A 23,726-nucleotide genomic window follows, 5' to 3' on the forward strand; every position below is an offset into this window, starting at 1 on the left:
CGTGCACCAAACCTCGGAGGAAACCATCCTCAATCCCCAACGCCTGTTCTGCGCAGGTTACGGCAACATCGCACCACGGACCAACTGGGGCAAGATGGTGACCATCCTGTACGCCATCGTGGGCATCCCGCTTATGCTGCTCTACCTGACCAACATCGGCGACATCCTGGCCAAGGCCTTCCGCTACGTGTACGGCAAGCTGTGCACCTGCAGGCCGGCCCAGCACCCGCAGCGCCGCCGCCGGCAGCCGCTGCCACTGCACAACCACCTACAGCGCAACGCGGCCGTCGAAAACTACCGCGTCCACCACATCGTCGGCCACAACTCGGTGGACCTGCAGGACGGCAAGCTCCGGGACGACCCCGTGCGCGTGGAGAGCCTCGCCGACGACGACGTGTACGAGGGCGGCGCCAAGCCCCGCGTTTCGGTGCCAATCACCCTCTGCTTCGTCATCATGATCGGTTACATCTCGGGCGGAGCTGTCATCTTCAGCCTCTGGGAAGGCTGGGAGTTCCTCGACGGCTCCTACTTCTGCTTCGTCACGCTCAGCACCATTGGCTTCGGAGACCTGGTGCCAGGGGACACCGTGGTCTCGGACAGCGGGTCCCAGGAGAAGCTGGTCATCTGCTCGCTCTACCTGCTTGTCGGCATGGCCTTGATCGCCATGTGCTTCAACCTCATGCAGGAGGAGGTCATCTACAAAGTGCGGAACTGCGGCAAGCGCATCGGTATCATCAAGGACGCCGACGACGACGAAAACTTTTCTTGAGGCTCGGCGCACGCGTCGCCTTCGGTGGAACTGTGCGTGTGTGTGCTCTTCCTTCTTTTTTTTTAAGATGAATGTTGGGGGTATGCCCCGTGGGACGGTGCTAATCCCGCGAGAGCGGCTCACGTATACATAACTTGATGCTATACATCTCCGCGTTACGGCAAACGTTTTCGAGGGAGTTAGTAAAAGCTTACTATATAGCAAAACGAAAACCCCGGTGCGTGAGCCAACCATCCGCTAACCTAGTGGACAGTGAGATAGTTTTTTTGGACATGGGTTGACCAGAGAATTGAAGATCGAGATTGAAGATCGAAGAAAGAAGAAAGCAAGAAGACGAGATGACTTATACCCTGTGCTGGTGTGTTTTAATGTGTTGGTGTGTTTTAATTTGATTGGGGGGGGGGGGGGGTTATCGTACAAGCAAAAAAAAAAGGGGGGGTTGTTCTTGCCTGGGATGCAGGACTACTTCTCACAAGAAAATTAAGGGGAGCGAGGGGGAAGGGAGTAAATCAAAGTGGCAGCGCCAGCGCTTGTCCTGTCAATTTCTCTTCCTTGTGTCTTCGTAGTTTGCGCGCTGATTCCATTTTGTAAGGAAGGGAGTAAGAGTGACTATGAATGATGTTGTGAATCACTGGCACGCGGTCACTTGTTCACACACATATGTACACGCCCACACGCACACTCACACACACACACACACACACACACACACACACACATAGATGGGCACGTCTTGCTCCAACAAAGGCGAAGATTGTCTTTTCTGGCTTGATGTCCTCTGTCACAGCCTCTCTGACAGGCCGGTGGCGCTCAGGAAGTAGCAGTTGCTAAAGTGCACGACGCCGGCGTGTAGTTCCAGTCGGGTATAAATTATAATATGTCATCTATTTTCGGTGCCGTAATGCCAAATTTGGATAGTTCTTGGAGCGATTCAATGTCGCTGTATTTCATAAATCTCGCAACACAGAACAACGTGTTCAACAGTTTCCTCTTCGTCACATGTAGTAAAAATAGGGCTGTCCATGATGCCGATTTTATGTAGAAAATATTTGGTAAACGTGCTATTCGATTTGACTATTTGATGTGATTTATAATGTTGCGCGCTAAATGACGAATGGCTGGTGGAAGAGGAAAAAGAAGAAGCAGTCCTCGATTGATGGTGTGCTGCGCTGCGTAGTTACGCGGAAAAAAACACTGGAGAAAATGAAGTTAAAGCAGAAGGACATACAAAACATGCATGAATTGGCGCAGACTAACAACTGTTTAATTTCTTTCTCTTTTTTCTCCCCCCCCGACCCGTATTTCCGATATTGCGGCTGAGAAAACGAATGGTTGATGTCTTGAATTTGTTGGCTTCTGAACTTGATGGTGTTTGCCGTAGCTGCCTCTTTGATATATGAACTGGATGGTGTGTTTTCGTAGCGTTTACCTGGGGCCTGATGTTTGCTCCGACATGTTTGGTATCTTATTGAGTAGATCTATTTATTCTTGTCGCAAAGCTATTGATGGCTCACTGACGCACGCTCCGTGTCTACCCGAGGCCATGTGAAAGGCCTCGATTATTTCACGCTTAGTTCTGTCCTTTGATCTGGCCAAGATGGAAGTAGTGTCAAGGAGAGCTTTGCAGTTCCATTTTGAACAATGGGCTGCAAGGTTGCCAGGTGTTTGTAGTTGTTCGCATGCATGGTTGTGCTCCCTTAGTCTCTCGTTAAGGCATCTCCCAGTCTGCCCGACGCAGGATCTTCCACACGACAGTGGTATTTTGTATACCACACCATCGACACATTCGACAAATTTGCTCCTGTGTTTTACTTGACACAGCGCCTTGCCGTTTGTCTCGTCCACTTCATTGTTGACCTTCCTGCATAGTCCCTTGAGCCTGAAAGGGACGGATAGTGACACTCTGACTTCGTACCTTGCGGCGATATTTTTTATCCTGTGTGAAAAATTCTGTATGTATGGCAGTACCACCTGTGGTCTTTTGTCCAAGATCTTCTCCTTTGTTTTGCACTTTCCTGTGAGTGTGGAAATACATTTTTCTGCTACAGCTACCAGTATGGGTTCAGGATAATCGCTTGCGTGTAGTCTGCTTGTCTGCCTCTCTAAACTTTCTGAGACTTCGTGGTGACACGATTTTTGAATTGCTCGCCACATGCATCCTGAGGCAACACTCCTTTTTACTAACTTTGTGTGTCCAGAGTCATACGGCAGAATTCGTTTTTTCTCCTCTAGTTTTGTACATCCAGCATGTGTGTCTGTCTTCAAAAGTCATGTGGATGTCCAAGAACTGAAGGCTGCCTTTCTCAGGTAACTCAGAAGTAAATTCCAGTCCTCTATGCGCTTCTCGAAACTTCTCCGTAATCTTTGAGCGTGCCTTGTCTGTTAGTTTGTGTATTGGAAAACACACCAAAAAATCGTCAACATATCTAAAGCACTTCCTGACTTCATTTTCCTCGAAAAATCCCTGTAGCTCTCTATTTCCTTTTGCCATGTACAGGTCACATAGGGCTGGCGCTATGCACGACCCTATACATATGCCCTCTTTCTGAGTGTAAACCTTCTCTTCGAACATGACATATAGAGAACCTAAATATGTTCTTAAGAGACTCAGGAATTCCCTAGTGCTGATTCCGCACTGTTTTTGAAACCTCACAGATCCGTATGCGTCGATGCCCTCTTCCACCGCCTCGATTGCTCTTTCCTGTGGAATGTTGTAATACATATCTTTTACGTCCACCGAAAAGGCTGTGATGGGTTGTGTTGTTTTTAAAAATTCAACCACTTCATCGGAATTGCGGACCAGGAACGGATCGTCTACTTGGAGAAGCGATAATTATTTCTGTATCTCTTTTGCTATAACGTGTTGCCAGGTTCCTTTGTCCTCTACTATAACCCGGAAGGGGCTGCCTTCCTTATGTGTCTCCTCGTCTCAGAGCACACCACTCATAGACGGGAACCCTATCACACAGAATAAACATGTTCTCTCTCTCTCTCTCTTTACCGTAAAGAAAGGATTCAGGTAGAGATTCCTGCTGCCTTTTACCTCCTTAGCAATCTTAATGAGACCATTAGTTTCACAGAGCCAAGCCACTTGTGCTCTTGCGTTTTTTATGCTTCTGTCGGTGATATCTTTTCTTGTCTCAAAGTTTTTTATTATGGCTTCCCTAGATTTCTTCTCATACATCTCGTGTTCTAAAATGACGAATTCTCCAGTCTTGTCAGCCATGAGTAGGCGGGAGTTGTTATTTCTGAGCCATAGTAACGTGTCATTAGTGTTTACTCCTCTGTGTCTCGGTTTTCGTAGATTGTTGGATACTTCTTTAATACCCTCAATGATGCATGCTTCTCGTTCTCCCTCTGGAGCCTTTCTTGCGACATCGCGTGCCATGCCGATCAAGTCCACTCTTTTGGCCCTCGGTTGCACCGCGTATTTCGGACCCTTCCTCAAAATCTTGGACACCTTGTCTGGAATCGTCATGTCGGTCCATCCAGAGGGAGAACGAGAAGCATGCATCATTGAGGGTATTAAAGAGGTATCCAACAATCTACGAAAACCGAGACACAGAGGAGTAAACACTAATGACACGTTACTATGGCTCAGAAATAACAACTGCCGCCTACTCATGGCTGTCAAGACTGGAGAATTCGTCATTTTAGAACAAGAGATGTATGAGAAGAAATCTAGGGAAGCCATAATAAAAAACTTCGAGACAAGAAAAGAAATCACCGAGAGAAGCATAAAAAAACGCAAGAGCACAAGTGGCTCGGCTCTGTGAAACTAATGGTCTCATTAAGATTGCTAAGGAGGTAAATGGCAGCAGGAATCTCTACCTGAATCCTTTCTTTACGGTAAAGACACATAAGGAAGGCAGCCCATTCCGGGTTATAGTAGAGGACAAAGGAACCTGGCAACACGTTATAGCAAAAGAGATACAGAAACAATTATCGCTTCTCCAAGTAGACGATCCGTTCCTGGTCCGCAATTCCGATGAAGTGGTTGAATTTTTAAAAACAACACAACCCATCACAGCCTTTTCGGTGGACTTAAAAGATGTGTATTACAACATTCCACAGGAAAGAGCAATCGAGGCGGTGGAAGAGGGCATCGACGCATACGGATCTGTGAGGTTTCAAAACCAGTGCGGAATCAGCACTACGGAATTCCTGAGTCTCTTAAGAACATATTTAGGTTCTCTAAACGTCATGTTCGAAGAGAAGGTTTTCACTCAAAAAGAGGGCATATGTATAGGGTCGTGCATAGCGCCAGCCCTATGTGACCTGTACATGGCAAAAGGAAATAGAGAGCTACAGGGATTTTTCGAGGAAAATGGAGTCAGCAAGTGCTTTAGATGTGTTGACGATTTTTTGGTGTGTTTTTCAATACACAAACTAACAGACAAGGCACGCTCAAAGATTACGGAGAAGTTTCGAGAAGCGCATAGAGGACTGGAATTTACTTCTGAGTTACCTGAGAAAGGCAGCCTTCAGTTCTTGGACATCCACATGACTTTTGAGGACAGACACACATGCTGGATGTACAAAACTAGAGGAAAAAAACGAATTCTGCCGTATGACTCTGGACACACAAAGTTAGTAAAAAGGAGTGTTGCCTCAGGATGCATGTGGCGAGCAATTCAAAAATCGTGTCACCACGAAGTCTCAGAAAGTTTAGAGAGGCAGACAAGCAGACTACACGCCAGCGATTATCCTGAACCCATACTGGTAGCTGTAGCAGAAAAATGTATTTCCACACTCACAGGAAAGTGCAAAACAAAGGAGAAGATCTTGGACAAAAGACCACAGGTCTTTTGTCCATATATACACAATTTTTCACACAGGATAAAAAATATCGCCGCAAGGTACGAAGTCAGAGTGTCACTATCCGTCCCTTTCAGGCTCAAGGGACTATGCAGGAAGGTCAACAATGAAGTGGACGAGACAAACGGCAAGGCGCTGTGTCAAGTAAAACACATGAGCAAATTTGTCGAATGTGTCGATGGTGTGGTATACAAAATACCACTGTCGTGTGGAAGATCCTACGTCGGGCAGACTGGGAGATGCCTTAACGAAAGACTAAGGGAGCACAACCATGCATGCGAACAACTACAAGCACCTGGCAACCTTGCAGCCCATTGTTCAAAATGCAACTGCAAAGCTCTCCTTGACACTACTTCCATCTTGGCCAGATCAAAGGACAGAACTAAGCGTGAAATAATCGAGGCCTTTCACATGGCCTCGGGTACACACGGAGCGTGCGTCAGTGAGCCATCAATAGCTTTGCGACAAGAAGAAATAGATCTACTCAATAAGATACCAAACATGTCGGAGCAAACATCAGGCCCCAGGTAAACGCCACGAAAACATGCCATCAAGTTCATATATCAAAGAGGCAGCTACGGCAAACACCATCAAGTTCAGAAGCCAACAAATTCAAGACATCAACCATTCGTTTTCTCAGCCGCAATATCGGAAATACGGGTCGGGGGGAGAAAAAAGAGAAAGAAATTAAACAGTTGTTAGTCTGCGCCAATTCATGCATGTTTTGTATGTCCTTCTGCTTTAACTTCATTTTCTCCAGTGTTTTTTTCCGCGTAACTACGCAGCGCAGCACACCATCAATGACAAACCAACTAGCCCAACTCCAAGCATTATTAAGCAGTCCTCGCGTAATTTTTTTATGTATGTTTTCAGAATAGATAGTTGATAGTCAGGGCCTCGTCCTCTGTGTTCTTTCTCTTTGTCCGTGTGTTCTTCGCGCTGTTTTTTAATATCGACCTGCTGCCTTAGGACGAGAGCCAAGTGCAATATGTGAGTGTATAAACCTTTTTTTCCATTGTTCCTTCCTTGCATTGTGTGACTTCCTTGGGATCGCCCTCGTACTCAGAACGAGCTAATTGACATTTGCGGAAATATTATACAAGACAGCATCTTCAAGAAGGTCATGCAACCAAACGTTGGATACCGGGGGTCTCACGAAAATGTCCGTGTGTGTCCGATACGTGCAAGATGATAAGGTTCGGGAAAAGTTCCTTGGACACGCTCAAGTGCATGACCTCAGCGGCAGGGGACTAGCAAAAGAAATCATCAAGCTTCTGAGCGGCGTGGGAATTGATCTGCGATACCTGAGAGGCCAGGGCTACGGGCCGCAGCTATGTCAGGACGGCTGAACGGGGTCCAAGCTGCGGTACGGGAGGAGCACCCATCGGCATTGTTTCTACACTGCCCAAGTCACTGCCTCAACCTTGTGCTATGTGATGCAGCCACAGTTCCCGTCATAAGGAACTGCATGTGCAAAGTCAGAGACATTTGCTCATTCTTCCGCAGCTCTGCAATCAGAAGAAAAATACTGGTAGACAAGGTTGGACTCCTTTGCCTGGAGTCCGGGAAGAGGTGCCCTGCGTCGCTTTGTGAGACGAGATGGGTGGAGAGGCGATTGCATATTGATAATCATCGAGTTGCTGGAACCCATTGCTGTCACTCTCCAGCAGTTGGACGAGAGTGGAGCTTCAGACAGCGCCTTTCGGGCGCATATGTTTATGCTTTCAACATCATCTATAGGGCCTTCCTAGTCAGCGTGCACACAGCGGCTAAGGCTCTTGTGTTGACACTACCCCTGTCGAAGGCACAGCAGGCTGTATCAATCGACTTGCCAACAGCCCTTTCTTACGTGAAAGAAGTAAACGCAGCATTGGGACAAATGCGGCAGAAGGTGGAACACGAGTTTAAAAGCATATTTGATGGAGCCACGAAAGCAACGGAGTTCTTTGCCACAGTCATAGAGCTTCCGAGACGCCGGTGTAACATGAGCACATTGAACGACCTTGAGTCGTTCTATCGGGTTCAGGTCTGCGTACCCTTCTTGGACTATTTGCACAGCCAAGTGAAAGCAAGATTTGAGAAACAGGAGTTCGTTCTGCTGTATATATCCGCGAGGCCATATAATCATCATCAACAAACTCGGAGGGGATCACGCGGTGTTCGCTGGAGCAGCCATCTGTAAAAAGCCATAATTTTCCTTTCATGAAGTGTTCTTTGGATTGTGTCTTTTACCCGGCGTTACTTAGGCAGAGATTTAACACGTTCTATCTTCTCTCAGCTGCATTCTTCCTTCGCAAGAAGCTTCCAACCTCCAAGACCCAGTTGCTGAAGACACTCTTCTCGAGTCTACGCGGAAGATGTTGACAGGAGCCGGGCAATCGGCGAGCTGAGACTCTGGCGGCACAAGTGGCAAAATGAACGATTTGCTCTAGGGAGTGCCCTCCAAGCTTTCGACGCGTGTGAACCCCTGTTCTATCCGAACATTCGAAGGACCCTTCAGAGCTTCGTCACGCTCCCCGTGACGACGGCGAACGCTGAGCGCTCGCTCTCCACCCTGAGACACCTGAAGACCTACCTGCGTGCCACAACGTCTCAAGCGAGGCTTGTAGGACTTGCTTTTCTATATCCACACCGAGAAGTGACGGTTCATGTCAATTAGGTGATTCGCTGGTTCGGACTCTTCTCAGCCCGTCGCCTTGGCTTTCTTTTGTGAACGGACTTTGGAAACCTTAGAAGTCGACACCAACGAAAAAATCGCGTGACATTTTTGTTGGTTAGATCAAGTTAAGATAGGGAGTAATTTATGGTGAAGCAGCTTTCAAGTGTTTATCTCCTATCCATCAATGTGTTGAGCGTTTCTACTTATGCATCATTGTTTTATCAGCCCCGATGGCTGGAGGCTTCGTGCATTGAAGTCGTGCATTATAAAATATTTGTTTTTTGTATTGTTGTTTTCTGCTAAACTCTGGTGCCTTCTGTTGACGTTACTTGTAAATAAAAAAAAAGTAAAATGCAAATGCCTTCCTGGTGAGAAATTTCTGGGCATCTTTTTTGTGTCATAATCATTGGAAAACCAATATGACAACTTTATAATAATTATTTATTAGAAGAATGCAAAGTTTATTAAAAAAGAAAAAGAAAATGCTTTTCTTTCCTTTTCGACTTTCTTTTCTTTTTTTATCTGATCCCCCTTATTCTCGTTGCCCCCCCCCCCCCCCCCCCCCTTTTTGAAATGAAATCCTGCGTACGCCACTGGTTCCGGGTACATTCCGCTATTCGAAGGTAAAATAAGGCGTAAAATGAAAATCTTGCTGCACGTGGCTACTGCAAAACATTCGAATTCCACGTAATGGCAATCCTTCAAATTGCTCGTCGAGATAAAACGTTTTGCAATGTCGCGTGAGCTTAGCCGGGATACGTAGCTTTCTCCAGCCCAAAATATCAGGTACATCGGTGTGTTCCTGTAAAACACTGCATCTCAGCAATTCTCACGGTCATTTAAAGTGCCGAGATTCAAAACCCTGGCGTAAGAATGGTGTTCCAAGTATAGTCTCCCATGAAAATGCCTATCATAGACAATAAGAGCCAAGCGCCTCTATACTGTTCCAAGACGCTTACATTCACTTTTCGGTATATTGTTCCATACGACAGAGGCAAATTCAAGTCGGGGCCTAATCAATGCACAAAATAAACGTAACATGGCGTCGGGTGCTCGAAAGTGCGAGTCATACGTGAAATCGTGCGGAGCAATTTAAAACCGGTACTACAAATGTTGGTATCATGATAGCTGAACGTGAGTTCAGCTATCATGATACTGTACGATCGCCCGCAAAGCTGCGGGCGATCGTACAGTTAGAATTGAAAGCGAAGACGACCTTGAATTGTTTCGATAAAGTGGAAAGGAACGCGCAGCTTCACAGTTATTTTCTTTTTAATGGAAAGTTCACCATTATCTAATCTGTGCGTTCAGCCTGAAGAGTTAATCACTGCTATAAGTAACCGAAAACAATCTGTGTTATCCTTTTTTCCCATAAATGTACGCTCCACGCTATCGAAAGTTGGTGACATTGAAGTTCTTCTTAATACCTTGCTTTTTTCTTTTAGTGTACTCATGTTCTCTGAAACGTGGTATACTGCTGATTCAGATGACTTCGTCTTGCCTAATTACAAGCATTTTTCTATACAAAGAAATGCTAGAAAAGGGGGAGGGGTTTCAATGCTTGTGGAATCATCTTTAAATTGTTGCATTATTCCCGATTTTACAGAACTGAATGATTCTTTTGAATTACTGTCAGTACTCTCTGATAACTACTTTTTCAGTGTGCTATTTCGACCTCCCTCTAGAAATGTTAACATCCTGCTTCCTGTACTTGATAAACTCTTCAGCTATGTTAATGACAAGAATTATACCCTTTTCTTGGGAGGTGATTTTAATATTGATCTCTTAAAAACATCAACTATGCATGATGATCTATTTTCTGTAGTCGAATCAAATGATTTTGAATGTGTTACTAGGGATGCAACGAGAATAACAGAAAATGACTGTACCTTACTTGATTATTTCATTCCAAACTGCAACAAGGAAGATATTTATGCATCAAGTTTAATTAGCTGCAGCATTAGTGATCATTTACCCATCTTTCTTCTTGTTAAAACGCACTTCGCTGCTCGCAAACACAAATCAGAAGGATTTAGAACTCGTAACATTACGTCGCAAAGATTGCAGTCATTTAGGGACTCTATTGATACCGCTAATTGGGACTTTGTTTATGCCAATAATTCACCTGATGCACCTTAGAATCATTTTTATAAACTTTCGAAGACATTTATAATAACTGTTTTCCTTATAAGTACATAAAGCCTAGCAAGAGAGCAAAGACACCATAGGCTTCCCATGATTTATAAAAAAAGTTTCTGTAAAAAATAGCTTATATTATAAATATATAAATTCTAAAGACAATCATGATTTAGTGAAATTTAAGAAATATAGAAACAAGCTGGATACGTTGATGAAAAAAAAACAAGCAAAAATATTATTGCAATTCTATTTGGTAACATTAGAAAGAATGAGCCAGATAAATTTGGAACAATATTAACCGGGTATTAAAGCCTCATGATCACAAATACACGTTAACACAAATTGTTCACTGTGGGCAAAAGCTATCTGGCACGTCACTCGCAAATACTTTCAATGATTACTTCGTAAGCTTAGCCACCAGCACTCCTACTATAACAAATGGTGAAGACCCATGGTGTCATATTAAGGTACACGCGCATTCTTTTTTTTTTAAGCCCAACTGATGAAAATGAGGTAATGTTGGCATTTCGAAGCAAAGAAAAATAGCAAAGGAGACGATGTAAATATTAAACCAATTAAATTTGTTATTGACCTTTTGGCTACACCACTCACATTTATATTTAATCTCTCAGTGTCTTTAGGCGTATTTCCTAAACTTATGCAAATTGCTAAGGATGTTTTGTTATTTAAGGCTGGCAATATTAACTTGGGGAATCATAGGCCAATATTAATACTTTCCAATTTTTCTAAGGGATTCGAAAAAATACTGCATAGTAAACTGTCGGCATATTTGGAGAATTTTTTCTTGTTAGCGAACAGTCAACACGGCTTCAGAAAAGGAAGGTCTACTGAATCCGCTCTATTGGCCCCAAAAGAAGTAATCATAAATAATATAGAACATAAACTACTGACATTAGCCATATATATCGACTTTTCTAAGGCGTTTGACTTAGTCAACTACAGTATACTTCTACAAAAGTTACAGTGCTATGGTATTCGGGGTCATGTACTCAATTTATTTAAGTCATATCTGGTTGAACGGAGACAATTTGTTAAAATCAATAATTCCGTTTCAACTATAAAAACAATACAAACAGGAGTACCTCAAAGAAGTGTTTTAGGACCTCTTTTATTTATTTTATTTTCTAATGACATTGAGCACAGCGTTCCAGATTGCACTGTAATAGCTTACGCCGATGACACTACATTATTTTTGAAAGCCACTACTTGTGACGATATCGAAAAAAGGGCGAATCAGATGCTCTCGTAGCTGCATAGTTGGACGGAAATAAACAGATTGCGTATTAACATAAACAAAACTAAGTGCATGCTGTTTAGAGCCAAAAACGTGACTGTTTATTCTACCCAAATATCACCATAGCCGGGGAGGCAATTCGAGATAGTAAAATTATTCAAGATATTAGGTGTAATCTTTTGAGATAATTTATCGTGGAATGAGCACATAGAATACATACACCAGAAAAGCTCTTGGTACTCTATCCCGGTACCGTTCAGCTTTCACCTCATTTGTTAAGTTAATAATTTTTCACGGCCTCGTGCAGTCACATTTTCAATATGGTAACCTGGTATGGGGTACCACTACCATTCAAAATTTAAACAAACTCCTAACTTTGCTAAAAAAAGGTCTAGAGTAGTTGCAAATGTGTCCTATTTTTACCATATAAATGCTCTTTTTGTCCGTTTTAATGTTGTCAGAATAACACAGCTACATTACTACCGCCGTCTAGTATCTGATAAAACAGCAAAAAAATAAACATAGTTCGTTTGTACAAGTAGCAAATTTAAATAAAAAATACTAGTGTTTATAACACACGGCGAAGTGAAGAGTGGAGTGTACCCAACCCCTGGACAAACTATGGACTGACATCGCTTACGTACATACTTCCATCTTTTTTGAACAAGCTGAATGTTGAAACAGATCTTAACCATAGGTTACCATTTGAAGCTTTAATGTGGATACTGTCGAGGTTGTGAATTTCAGGCTTCGTGTTGTATGTGTACTGTGTCAATTGATATCATATGTTACATTGACAGCTTGTTATGTCGTTTTTTTTCTTTTTCTTTTCTGAACTTAAATAATGTTTTCATTTTAGATTTGATTCTTTAAACAAAGACGCGCGCTGCTGTCTTGGAGCTGGGGCATTGTCAAGCTGCACATGCTGCAGCTTTTTGCCCCAGCTACCATCTTTCCTGTGAAAGAATAATTGATTGATTGATTGATTGATGCATTGATTGATTGATTGATTGAGAATCGACTAGCACTAGCACACCAAGGTTCCTGATCACCTCCGCTCGAGTAATAGTACTGTTTTCCAACTTGTACTTAAAATGTAAGGGATCTCTACGCCTTGAAAGCGAGATAACTCGGAAGCAATCGGTTCAACGAGCTCAAGTTTGAAATTGTCAAAACGTCCGACTGCGGCGCTTCGCAGTCTGTTACGGAACAAACATGTGAGAATACCTTTTTGGCAATGGGAAATGGGAGCGTGCTAGCAAACTTTATGCAGTTTGAAAAATAATTCAAGAATACGAACATCAACAGCGTTTTTTCCTAGTAGAAAAAAATGCACTTAATAAAACATTTTCAACCCTAACATAATTTGTTTTCTCGACGTCAGATCGCTAGAAACCGTCTACTAAGCTTAGAGAAGATACCATATTGCTCCAATTCTGTACAAGCAAAAAATGATCAACCTTAGTTTAAAGCTTTAGATAGATCGAAGTAAATTGAGTCAACCTAACTTCGATTTGAAACAAGCGGCGCTGTGTAGTCTAGAAACGAAGAAATGTTAGTTTCAACCGAACGTCCTCTATGAAAGCCATGTTTTTAAAGCGGAGCTGTTAAGGGTTAGGTTCCCCAGGATCGTGTCCGTTACCAAACAAATGTCGACACAAAACTCTGGACAGCTACCGTCATCTATGAGCGACGGCGGCAACCAGACAACAGGCTTTCCGGCCTCCCTCATAGATGGCGGCAGCCTTTCCAGATTTTCACTCTGGTTTCACCAGAGTGGAAAGGCGACCTCGAGGACGTCATCGTCCTAGATGTCGACCTCGAGGTCGTCCTAGACGTCCTTCTTGAGGTTGTCCGAGAGGTAGTCTTCGAGGTCGTCCTAAAAGTATGGTGCCTGGAGCGCGTCTTCGACTGGTGTGTTTAGCGTCCTATGCCGCCCATACATCAAAAGTGGTCCCGATATGGCAACAAATGACGCGAGTGTCATGCTGTTGCCTGTCGCGATCCTGGCGGTTGGCCGTAGAAATGCTGGCGAAAAGCACGAGCGAACGCGAGTGTCGCTGTCGTCACGGCGTCCCATTAGGCGTCCCAACTTCCGGCTGCACTAGCTTCCGTGAACTGTCACAGTGGAAAGAGACCTGCAGCAGAACAGGCATCTGCTACATACACCATAACTGTTGGAACGCCGCCAGGGTCGCGACCGGCGACAGCATGACACTTTTATGACGTCATCAGGCGGAAATCGAGGGACCACTTTTTTGGCCGCGGTAAACACACCAGTCAAAGACGCGATCCAGGCACCATACTAAAAGTCAATCTTGAAGTCGTCCTAGAGGTCATCCTTGAGACCGTCCTAGACGTCGTCCTTGAAGCCGTCCTAGACGTCTTCCCTGAGGTCGTCCTAGGAGTCGCCCTTGAGGTCGTTCTAGACGTTGTCCCTGAGGTCGTCCTCGCGGTCGTCCTAGAAGTCGTCCTTGAGGTCGTCGTAGACGTCGTCCTGGAGGTCGCCCCACCATAGCTTCGTTAGTCTTCCTTCTTCACCAAAGTGGAAACCCTAACTTTTTTCCTCCATAAGGTAGTGTGATAAACGAGAGAAAATATACTTTTGCATAATGATTTCAAATACTTCGACAAAACCGCACAATAGTGACACAGGACGGTAATTCGATACAATACAGGAAGACATAACGAAACTTGAGACATCGGAAGAAGGTATAGAATACAACACGACACAATACAACCATAATTCTTATGAATGGGCACGACTATGACTTTCTTCTACATTGCGGGAAATACACTTGTACGGAAGGACGGGTTAAAAATATGAGCTAATAGAGGGACCAGCCTTTAAAAATAAAATGTGGAATTTGATCCGCGCCAACAAACAATTTTGAATATAAGTTATTTATAGCCGCGAAGACGTCACAAGTAGCAACACTAAAGAGAGAGAGAGGGAGTCACCATCACTAAAAACATTCACTCGGTCAGATCTCACAGAGTGAACGGGCAGTAAATACAAGCTGCTCAAAAACGAGGCAAACACGGCGGTGATGTCTTTAGACGATGAAACATGATAGATCTCACCGTTACTATAGAAGAGCGGAGAGATTTGAAATAATAAAATACACTATTTTCGACGCATCTTTCGTGAACGTATTTATCAGGAGCGAGCAATATCTTTGCCAAGGAGCGAGAGCTGTCTAATGTTTGGTTCCACACTTACTTTCCCTTTCCCTTTCTTGAGCATTATTAAAACGAGCCTTAGTTCACAGAGCCGTCTTCAATCCTATCAAAAACCAGCTCGGAAACGTACCCAGCTTGAAGCGCTCCTTAGGCACATATTTGCCGAAGGCTTTTTTTATTACCCACGTCAACTTTCTGACTGCCAAATCTGCGTCATTTGATTCATATACCTCAAACCACGCGTACGCTTCAATATACAGGCTGAAGTAATCTCCATTTTATAACAATATTTGGATCTTGCGAGTTTACAAAAAATCCAATTATTGCTCGCGGAAAATCAAATAAGCACGAAAAGTAAAATTCGGTTTCGTAGAGCGGGTGCACGGCGAGCATCAACCTTTACTAGTGGGTGTGAAGATTTCACGAGCGCGCCGATAGGAAGGATACACGCGAGCGAGGCAAGGGTGTTGCCTTCGTGGGATCATTGTCTTGGGAAAGCCCATAAAAATCAATTAGCGGAGATAACCAAGAGGCCTCGATTTCTCTAAGGCAATCAAAAGGATCAAATAGGCCGAGACGACGCCCACAAGTTGAAAATCGCCATATATTTGCACTCTGTATTTGCTAAAATGAATTTTTATCGTTAATGCGTTCAAGTGCGAAATGAAAGGTTGGTATTGCGATCTAGGTGGAAAATAAGAGTTACCGATAAGGCCGCAGCGGTCGCGTAATGTAATCTCAAGCCAAACGCACTCATTACAAGTCTCAAGGTCACGTCTTCGGTGCGACATGAACTTGCTTGAGATTGCCATTAAAGCCCCTCTGCAAAACCGTAGACCAGTTGCGACATAATCAGGGTCACGACGAAGCACACTGTATAAACTCTCCTAAATATAGCGAATCGTGTTTCGGGATATTACCATCTGTGCAAGAAAGATAAATGACGAAAGTGGAAAACTGAAGGTCCGCCGAAAATCCGTCCGCCTTTGTTCGCGACCAGCGAGCATTTTGGTAGTGATCATGGTGAGAAGCTCGCCAGGGGCGCTTCTGTTTTCCTCTCTATGGGTAGTGCACGGGCTACCCACGCGGTTCTGTTTTAAATTGCATAGTGCATAGATGCTTGGCATTGCACGTGCTTCCACCAGCAGAGGAAGTTGAAGTATCCTCACTCTGGGTTGTGAAAAAATTCCACCAGGCGGCGATACCCCAACTTCTGGCCGCGAATAGCCTGTGTTCCTTAATGCTGCTATTTTGGTCTAGTGATTGAGACCGCCACGAGGCGTCCAGTTTACCGAAGGACTGGTAAAACAGGCAGCCTTCCGGCCAGGCTTGGGGTCAATTTAAAGCGTGCAATGCCTCGTGGTGAACTCGGCTGAGCTGGTGTCATGGACAAATGCTGCGTTCTGCGAGAACTCGGATCCGGTCACACGCTTCGTGTTCAAGCAATGGCGACCGCCAGTATTGCTCGACGATGTTTTGAAAGAATCTAGCCAATTACTTTTTGTGCATTATAGTGGGTCATTATGTCCACGTTCCTTGCTTTGTGATTTGCCCTTCTTGTCTGCTCGCAATCTGCGAAGCGATAACATTGAGTTTTCCTTGATGGTTTTCGCCGTCCCGCAATGCTCTCCGCAACCCCCTACGATACCCGGAACTCTACAGCCAAGGCCATCGGCGCGCAGGTGCGGTAGCGGCTTCTTCCTTGCAAGGGGCTTAGCAGAGGGGCAAACTCCCTAATCAGATGCGGGACTCGCCGCGCCCCTCTTAAGCTCTCAGTGACTGAAATGATTCATTGTTGTACTGCTTCGTCATCCAGTTTCGTCATCCAAAGCGAGGTACCACGTGACTTCACGCTTCCGGTTCTTCCGGTGCCGGTCATGGTTCGTCCAGCTGCATCGAGAGCCCTTCTAGGCGTGGTAGCCGTGCTATATCCGCGGCGAGAATGGTTCACAGCTCCGCGGTACTATGTTCTAACACAAGCCATAGAGGGCATAAGATGTTCCAGTTCCGGTGAAACAAAGCATGGAAGCAACAATGGGCCGTCGCTGTTAAGCGAGTGATGGAGCGAGGTGACCTCTGACAGGCAAACGTCGGTGACTATTTATGCGCGGCCAATACTGTTACAGGCTAGTACAACGTGTTCTCTCTTTCTTCTGGTAGGGGCCGCGAGAAATAACGATCTCTAACAGTCTTTTGGCACCCACCAAAAAGGTCTCGTTTAATCCGCGAAAGGGTGAGTACTACTTGTACAAGGGCATCCGCGAGAACGCGGGATGCGATCTCGCAGGCAATCAGTCCATGGCACGACTTTTCGTCGACATGCAGTGCCATCGCCAGGACGTTTAATCATTACATTGACAGCTCGGATTAACTTTTTTTGTAATGAGCCGCCGCAGACTGTTCCCGCGAAGCGGCGTGAATGGGTACCTTGCTATAATATAAATAAACAAAAGGACATGTCGCCTTGCTGCAATATAAAGAAACAAAAGCAAATGGGCTGCACCTTCGTATCGACTGATAATAAAGCGGTAGTACGACGCTGCGTAGCTCATATCAAAATCGGTGCTCGTTTATGCATGCTTTCTTACTCGACATCATTAAAAAGAATGTGCGGGGGGGGGGGGGGGGTGGAGGGGGGGTTATGGTAGTTCACGGGGGACAACTTAGTTGAACTGCCAAAAACGCGTGGCTGTTAAAAAGCAAGGAATGTCACGTAGTCAGATGTCGTCCAAACTAACTTTTATACGGAAGTGGCGTTTCGATCGCGCGAGAAAACATATTAGCTGAGTTTGAAACGCCGTCTGACCGACTTCATTCCCTGTCTCCAACTTCTGGTAGCTTCGAGATTTTCTTACCTAGTCTCAGTTGTTCTAACAAAATAAGAAAAGTACGCCAGACCTCCAATCGGGCATTTCAGCCGGTCGCGTCTCACGGCTTACATTCGCGCCTATTTCAGTCGGTGATGTGATCTAACGTAACCATCAAAAATAAACAGAACCCAAATGAAAAACGCTGGCTCAAAAGGAAACGAAACATCTAACCTGAGTTTTCATGCGAAGATCCGGAAAGCGCGGTGCGAGTGCAGCTTGCCGCCGGCCGTACTCGCTCTGCGCTTTCCTGGCCGTTCTCGATGCTTCTGCGTGCCGATTACTACTTAACATACCTGTCGAAGTAACTTGAGACGTTCAGAAGTGCGTAAGTCACCCAGCAGCAGAGGAAGGTTGCCCGGATTGATCGGGTTTCAACACCCGCACACGCTTCCATAGCCGTCATGAGGCTGCGTCGGTTGCTAGCTACGAACCGGAAGCGAATAATACCCACAGTGCCTTTGCGGTTGCTGCCAAACGCCGGTCATTTTACAAGTAATTTTCCCGTGTCAGGAATGACGAAAACCTCTCAGACGCAACAATCGTGCGTCCTATCGCGACCACAGAGTGGTGACCACTCTGCGGTTGATAAGATTTGACAACAATACCTGTGGGGTCACCCTCACTGACGTGAACAACGAACTGCTTTCAAGCTTCTACTGCCCTTAACTGCTCTTTTTCGATTCCAAGTGTCATCGATTCTGCTTGCTCTTTTGATTTGAAGTGTTCTGGACTCTGGTCTCCTTTGATTCCAAGTGCTTCTCTGGAGATTAGAGCAGATATTCGCGTAAGGACCACGAAGACAGCGAGACGATTTCTAGAAAAGCGATTGATTGAACTTAGTAGCCTGTTTATAGCACGAAGGAAGCGCTGCGGGGTGAGTCTGGTAAGTGAACCAGGTCAAGTGGAGAAACCCTCAGGACAAGAACTGAACTGTTGCGATAAAATCTCTTTTCCGAGTTTCGAGTTCCTAAGTCCCACGGTTATACCGATGAACGTGCGTATCTGTAGCCTGCTATCATCACAATCAGTTGTCCGGTAATGTGGACGCGAATGAACTTATTGCGTCGCATTTACAGAAAAAAAATATATTAGAACACAATGAAACATGTATCAAGGTCAACAGTGTTTCCAAAATGTGTGTGTGTGTAAAACGTTTAATGAGAAAAAAAAAAGTGGTCGCACTTGCGCGTGACTTCTTTCACGGGACTTTCCACTTAGAAAGCCCCCCCCTTCTAAATGTTCTGACGTAGGCCGCCCGAAACGTATAATCGAGCAGGGTCCGTAAGATTCGGACTCGTCTTTCAGAGCCGCCAAACGGTCTGACCTTCTCGTCGTAGGAGCTGGGAGTGTCTTGGCCCAGCTGGGCCCAAGCATCGCTTCTGTGCGTGGCGAGGGCCTCACATTCCCAAATCAGGTGGTAAAGTTTTGGGAGTGTGCCGTCTCCTTTGCAAAGTTGACATATTTGGTCGGGGGGTTCGTAATCGGGGTTCAGCTTTCTTTTCTTGATGGTCTCAAATTGTTGAGTCATGTATGGTGTTGTTGCGCCACCCGTACGAATTCGTCGTAATAACACCATTTCCTTGCGTTTGAAGTGATTCGGTGGAATGGGATTTTGTTCGGGGTTCCACACTCTAAGAAAAACTGGAGGAAAAAAGTAGCAACGGCGCGTCTTCCTCCCTACTACCAAGCGGACACGAGAAAAGGGGAGGAACGAAATGTTTTTCTCCTTCTCCAGGCAGACGGGAGAAAGCCTTTCGCCCTCCCGATTCATCTTCTTTCGGTTTCGTTTGTTGAGCTGATTGAGCTTCAGCGGCAGCGAAGGCCGCCTGTAATTCCGTCTTCTAGTCTAAACGTGCAGAACATTTCGGTTGCATTGACGTTTTTAGCACTAATTTTATCAAACGAGCAAACGAAACCGCTAGAAACAGCAAAGTTCCGGAGCAGTGCCAGCAGCGCCACATACACTGGGTAAGATGGCCATATCGGGATTGCGGGGCTCACGCGCTCACGCGGCACGGAACTACAGAAGCGAAACCGCGCGGAACTGTGTCGACGTTTTCGACGTTATGGAAATCGCAGGAACTGCGTCCAAGACAGGCAGGTTTCGCTGCCGGCTGCCTGGGTGCCTTCCGTGCTAAATTCGGTTCTGTTTTCCGATGCCGAGTGCAACCAGCGTTCAACGTGGTTCTGTATTTGTGCGTGTCAGCAACATAGCAGCAACATCGTGATGGCAGTGTTGTGGGTTGTGAACAGAAGACTGGAATTATCGCCGATGTGATCGTGTGCTCGCGTATCAGTGGTGTAACAACAAGATAAGATCGTAAACTGTCGGACATTGATGCCGTTGGTCGGGCCGTCATCGGAGGGGGCGGGGTGTCGCAGGTTGACATTCCGCTTTGCATTAAAAAGTTTAATACCACTTGAAGGATTAGGTGCAATCAATCGACGTGCGGATAGTCATGTTGGAACGCTGGTCTGAACAGTAAGCTCCTATCGTACAGTGGCCAATGTGACTGTCGGTTGTCTTGTCCCCGAGAGCGATTCGCTCTGGGGTGAGGACAACAGTACAAAATCGTGACGGAAAGTACGTATACTTACAGTGTGGAACTTTGGCATTAAAAAAACAATAGTAGGTAAAATAAAAAAAAGCTACCCTTTATTTTGCTGTTTAAATATACTACGGTTCCTGGAGAAACTGCCCTCCAAGTGGCGCGCTGGGATGAGTTCTAGGAGTTTTCGGGCTCGCCACGGCGTAGCTCTCTACATTTAACACCTGCCGCAAGTCGCGGCTTTGACTGCATTCACGTTGATCGAAAAGCGATTTCTCAGCCCGTAAAGCATCAATTCCAGCTGAGTGAATATCCGCTCTACACAGATTAATTCAAGACGGCGATTGCAGCTTTGCGCGAACAGCACAAATAGAAAAACAAACACTACACTAGAAATACAGGCTACGACGTGCCGTGCGGGGAAACGAACTCATGGCTTCGAACCGCATCGGAGCGGCTTGATTTATTGGCTTTCAAATAATTACGGCATGATCGATCGTTTGCTTCTTAAAAAGAGATTCATCCCCTGAGCCATTCAAAATACTCTCAGAAATATGACATTGCTGGAAACAAAATCAACATGCTGGGAATATTTTTTATTGCTCAGGGAGTCACCGAAAAGTTCCGTACTTACAAAACGACCAGTATAAAAGACGGAAACGCAGCGCACGGATGTAGTGTTCGGGATAGTGTGGTGTGCCGTTGTGTGTGCTCAATGTGTGTTCACCTGATGCTTGTACTATGCGTTATGTGTGTATAGTAGAGGATCCCCAAGCGCCATAGTGGCCTGAGGAAGTCAAATTATTTTTTGTAGAACATGAATTGGGCGGTACCTAGCGCCACCTAGCCTAGCTACTTGCAATTACTCTGCTTGACCCTGCCATCTGGTGGCTAGCGATCTAACCTTCTTTCACGCTACGGGATAAACAGCGGCTTCGAGTTTGTTCTTTCGAGAGCGGCTTTTGGTTTCGCGGATTGAGATTGCCATTCTCCGTAATGTGCGGTTGTCGAAGGAATTGAGTTTCGAGGAACACCAAAGGTAAGACGCAAAGTGCGCGAAGTAACTGGGTATCGGTTGTCTCCGTTTAACATCGCAGTGCTGTCGCCGAGAAGACTGAGTAACGCAAGTTTCTGTACCTGTGGTGGGAATCTGGCTGCGGAAATAAACACAGTTCGCGGAAAGCTCGTGCTACGCTTTTATTTGCTGCTTCTCTCGTCCCGTACAAGAGACGCAGCGTCCTCGTCAAGCCTCATTGGGCTCGAATTGCTCGATTCGGGGCCGCCATATTGAGATGCAAGCGACGGAGGAACTTTGCTCTCCTGCTTCAGGGACGAAAGTTTCTCCCTTTCTAAACGAACATAGGTTACAAGACCGTTCCTCCCCTAAGGGAGGACTATCCATACCCTTTTTTCTAAGAGTGCAGGCTTCCTTTAGTCGGTGCTTCCATTCTTTTTTGTGCATCCGCATAAGTTCAACCGGGTCGTATGTTGTATCGGCAGTTTCAGTGTTAGTCGATGAGGGGTCGGATTCTCCGGTGACACGCGAGGGGCGAGGACAGTTTAGCTCCCTCGCGGCCGCGTCATGCGCCGCCTCGTTGCCGTGGATTCCCGTGTGTCCCGGGATCCATCGGATGCAGACCTTTGTTTGGTGTACGCGGAATAGGTGCAGAGCCGTGTGGAAAATGTGTTTGATGGTTCTGCACGTCGTGGCTCCGTGTCTTTTCCATTCTCGGATGACTTGCTGCGAGTCCGTAAATATGTATAGTGGATTTGCGTCGTGCTGTCTGTGTGTCACCTCTAGGTGACTTAAGTGTCTCTCTATCGCGAAGAGCACTGCCTTGGCTTCGGCGAGTTCGGGAGAGTAAGGATCGGCTCCTCGTGGTTGGGTTGTGGTCGATATCGATGTCCCCATTAGGTTGTTTTTAGAATAGAAGATGGCGGCGGCTGTCGTGGCAGTCTCTGGGCCGGCGATTTTCATCGCCGCATCAGTGTACGCCATCGTGATGGACGGGTCCGCCAGAAACCTTCGAACTTCGACTGCGTGGTTTCGGGCGTAGTGTTCCCTTCGTTTAGCGTGTTTCTGCGCGTCCATGTTGCACGCGATTGGCTGGGACTGTGTGAGGTCGATGAGGTCCCATGGAGGTGCGGGTGGTGGGATGTCCCCTGCATCATTCTTGCCCTCTGGGTTGAGAAGCTTGGCTATCTTTTTGCCGTGCTCCGTGTTTTTCAGTCGAGCGTTGTGTGTGGCGACTTGTTTCTGGAGTTCTAGACTCCAATCGGTGAGCTGTACGCACTGCTTAGTTGCTTCCACGTTGGCAAATCTTGGCAGCCCAAGTATGGCTCTCTGTGCATCGTTGTCTAACGAGCCAAGCTTTTTCTTGTGTTGGTGCGTGAGCTTGTAGAACGGAACACCGTGCATTATCTTGGATACGAGGACCGACTGTACTAGAGTCTTTGCGGTTTTCTCTCCCGCACCACCCATTCTGTGGGATATGCGCCGGATAAGTTGCAAGCCTTGTTTCCGCGTTCGTGTGATAGTGTTTAGCCAATTGTTTGCCACGTGCTTGCCGTTTCCGAAGTGCACACCAAGTAGCTTGACTTCTGCTTCCTTGAAGATCCGTTGCCCGTCAAAAACGAGGTCTAGGTCAATTCTCTGATACTCGTTCCCAAAAATTGTGTATTTCGTTTTTTCTGGTGATGGCGCCAGTCCGACCTCTTTCAGGTAGTTGCAGATGGTGTCAAGTCCCTTTTTTATTGTTTGTTTTTGTTCCTTTGATCCTCCTGTGTTTGTCCATACGGTGTGTCATCCGCATATATTGTTGCCTTCAGCTGTGGTTTATCGTATAACTTCCACAGCAGTGGGGTTATTACGATGTTAAATAGCGTTGGCGATAATACCGCTCCTTGCGGGACGCCTATACCGTTGGGTGTTGTTTGGCTTTCCTCGTCGTTTATGCCTGCCTTAATTGTGTATTGCCGGTTCTGCAAAAAAGATTTCATTTAATTTAGCGGTTTACCGCATATGCCTTGTTCCTCATCGCGTCGATCACTGCCTCCTGTGGAACCGTGTCAAAAGCCTTTCGTACGTCCACCGTCACGAGGACTTGCATTTGTTTGCGGCGCAGGTGGTAGTCGGTGGCATCTTTGTAAATGAGCGCTAGACGGTCGTGTGTCCCCAGGTGTTTTCGGAAACCGGTTTGAGCAGGGTGAAAAATTCCTTTCGTCTCGGCAAGCCACTGAATGCGAGCTAGGACCACTCGTTCCATGAGCTTGCCCAGTATAGACGTCAGTGATATAGGTCTTACGTTCTTCGGGTCTGTCGGTGGCTTACCCGCTTTTGGGATGGGTGAGACACAAGAGATTTTTCATTCGTCCAGGATTTTACTCGTTACCCAGATATCGTTAAACCATTGCAGCATCGCCTCCCTTGCTTCTTGTGGGGAGTTTCTTAGCAGGCTCGTAGTGACGCTGTCCTGTCCCGGAG

General features: G+C 45.9%; 2 protein-coding genes across 2 annotated transcripts in view; both read left to right on the forward strand.

The window, feature by feature from the left end:
- Window positions 1–23,726, forward strand: part of LOC120836302 (beta-hexosaminidase subunit beta) — a 207,811-nt gene that overhangs the window by 114,508 nt on the left and 69,577 nt on the right. The gene's annotated exons all lie outside the window — the stretch shown is intronic.
- Window positions 62–922, forward strand: LOC121836197 (potassium channel subfamily K member 18-like). The gene has a single exon (XM_042291042.1). It carries the CDS (start codon window positions 95–97, stop codon window positions 767–769), a length of 675 nt encoding a protein of 224 aa, XP_042146976.1. The 5' UTR covers window positions 62–94; the 3' UTR covers window positions 770–922.

The sequence above is a fragment of the Ixodes scapularis genome, unplaced genomic scaffold, assembly GCF_016920785.2.
Source record: "Ixodes scapularis isolate PalLabHiFi unplaced genomic scaffold, ASM1692078v2 PGA_scaffold1__304_contigs__length_218370807, whole genome shotgun sequence".
In the NCBI taxonomy this organism is placed as follows: Eukaryota; Metazoa; Arthropoda; class Arachnida; order Ixodida; family Ixodidae; genus Ixodes; species Ixodes scapularis.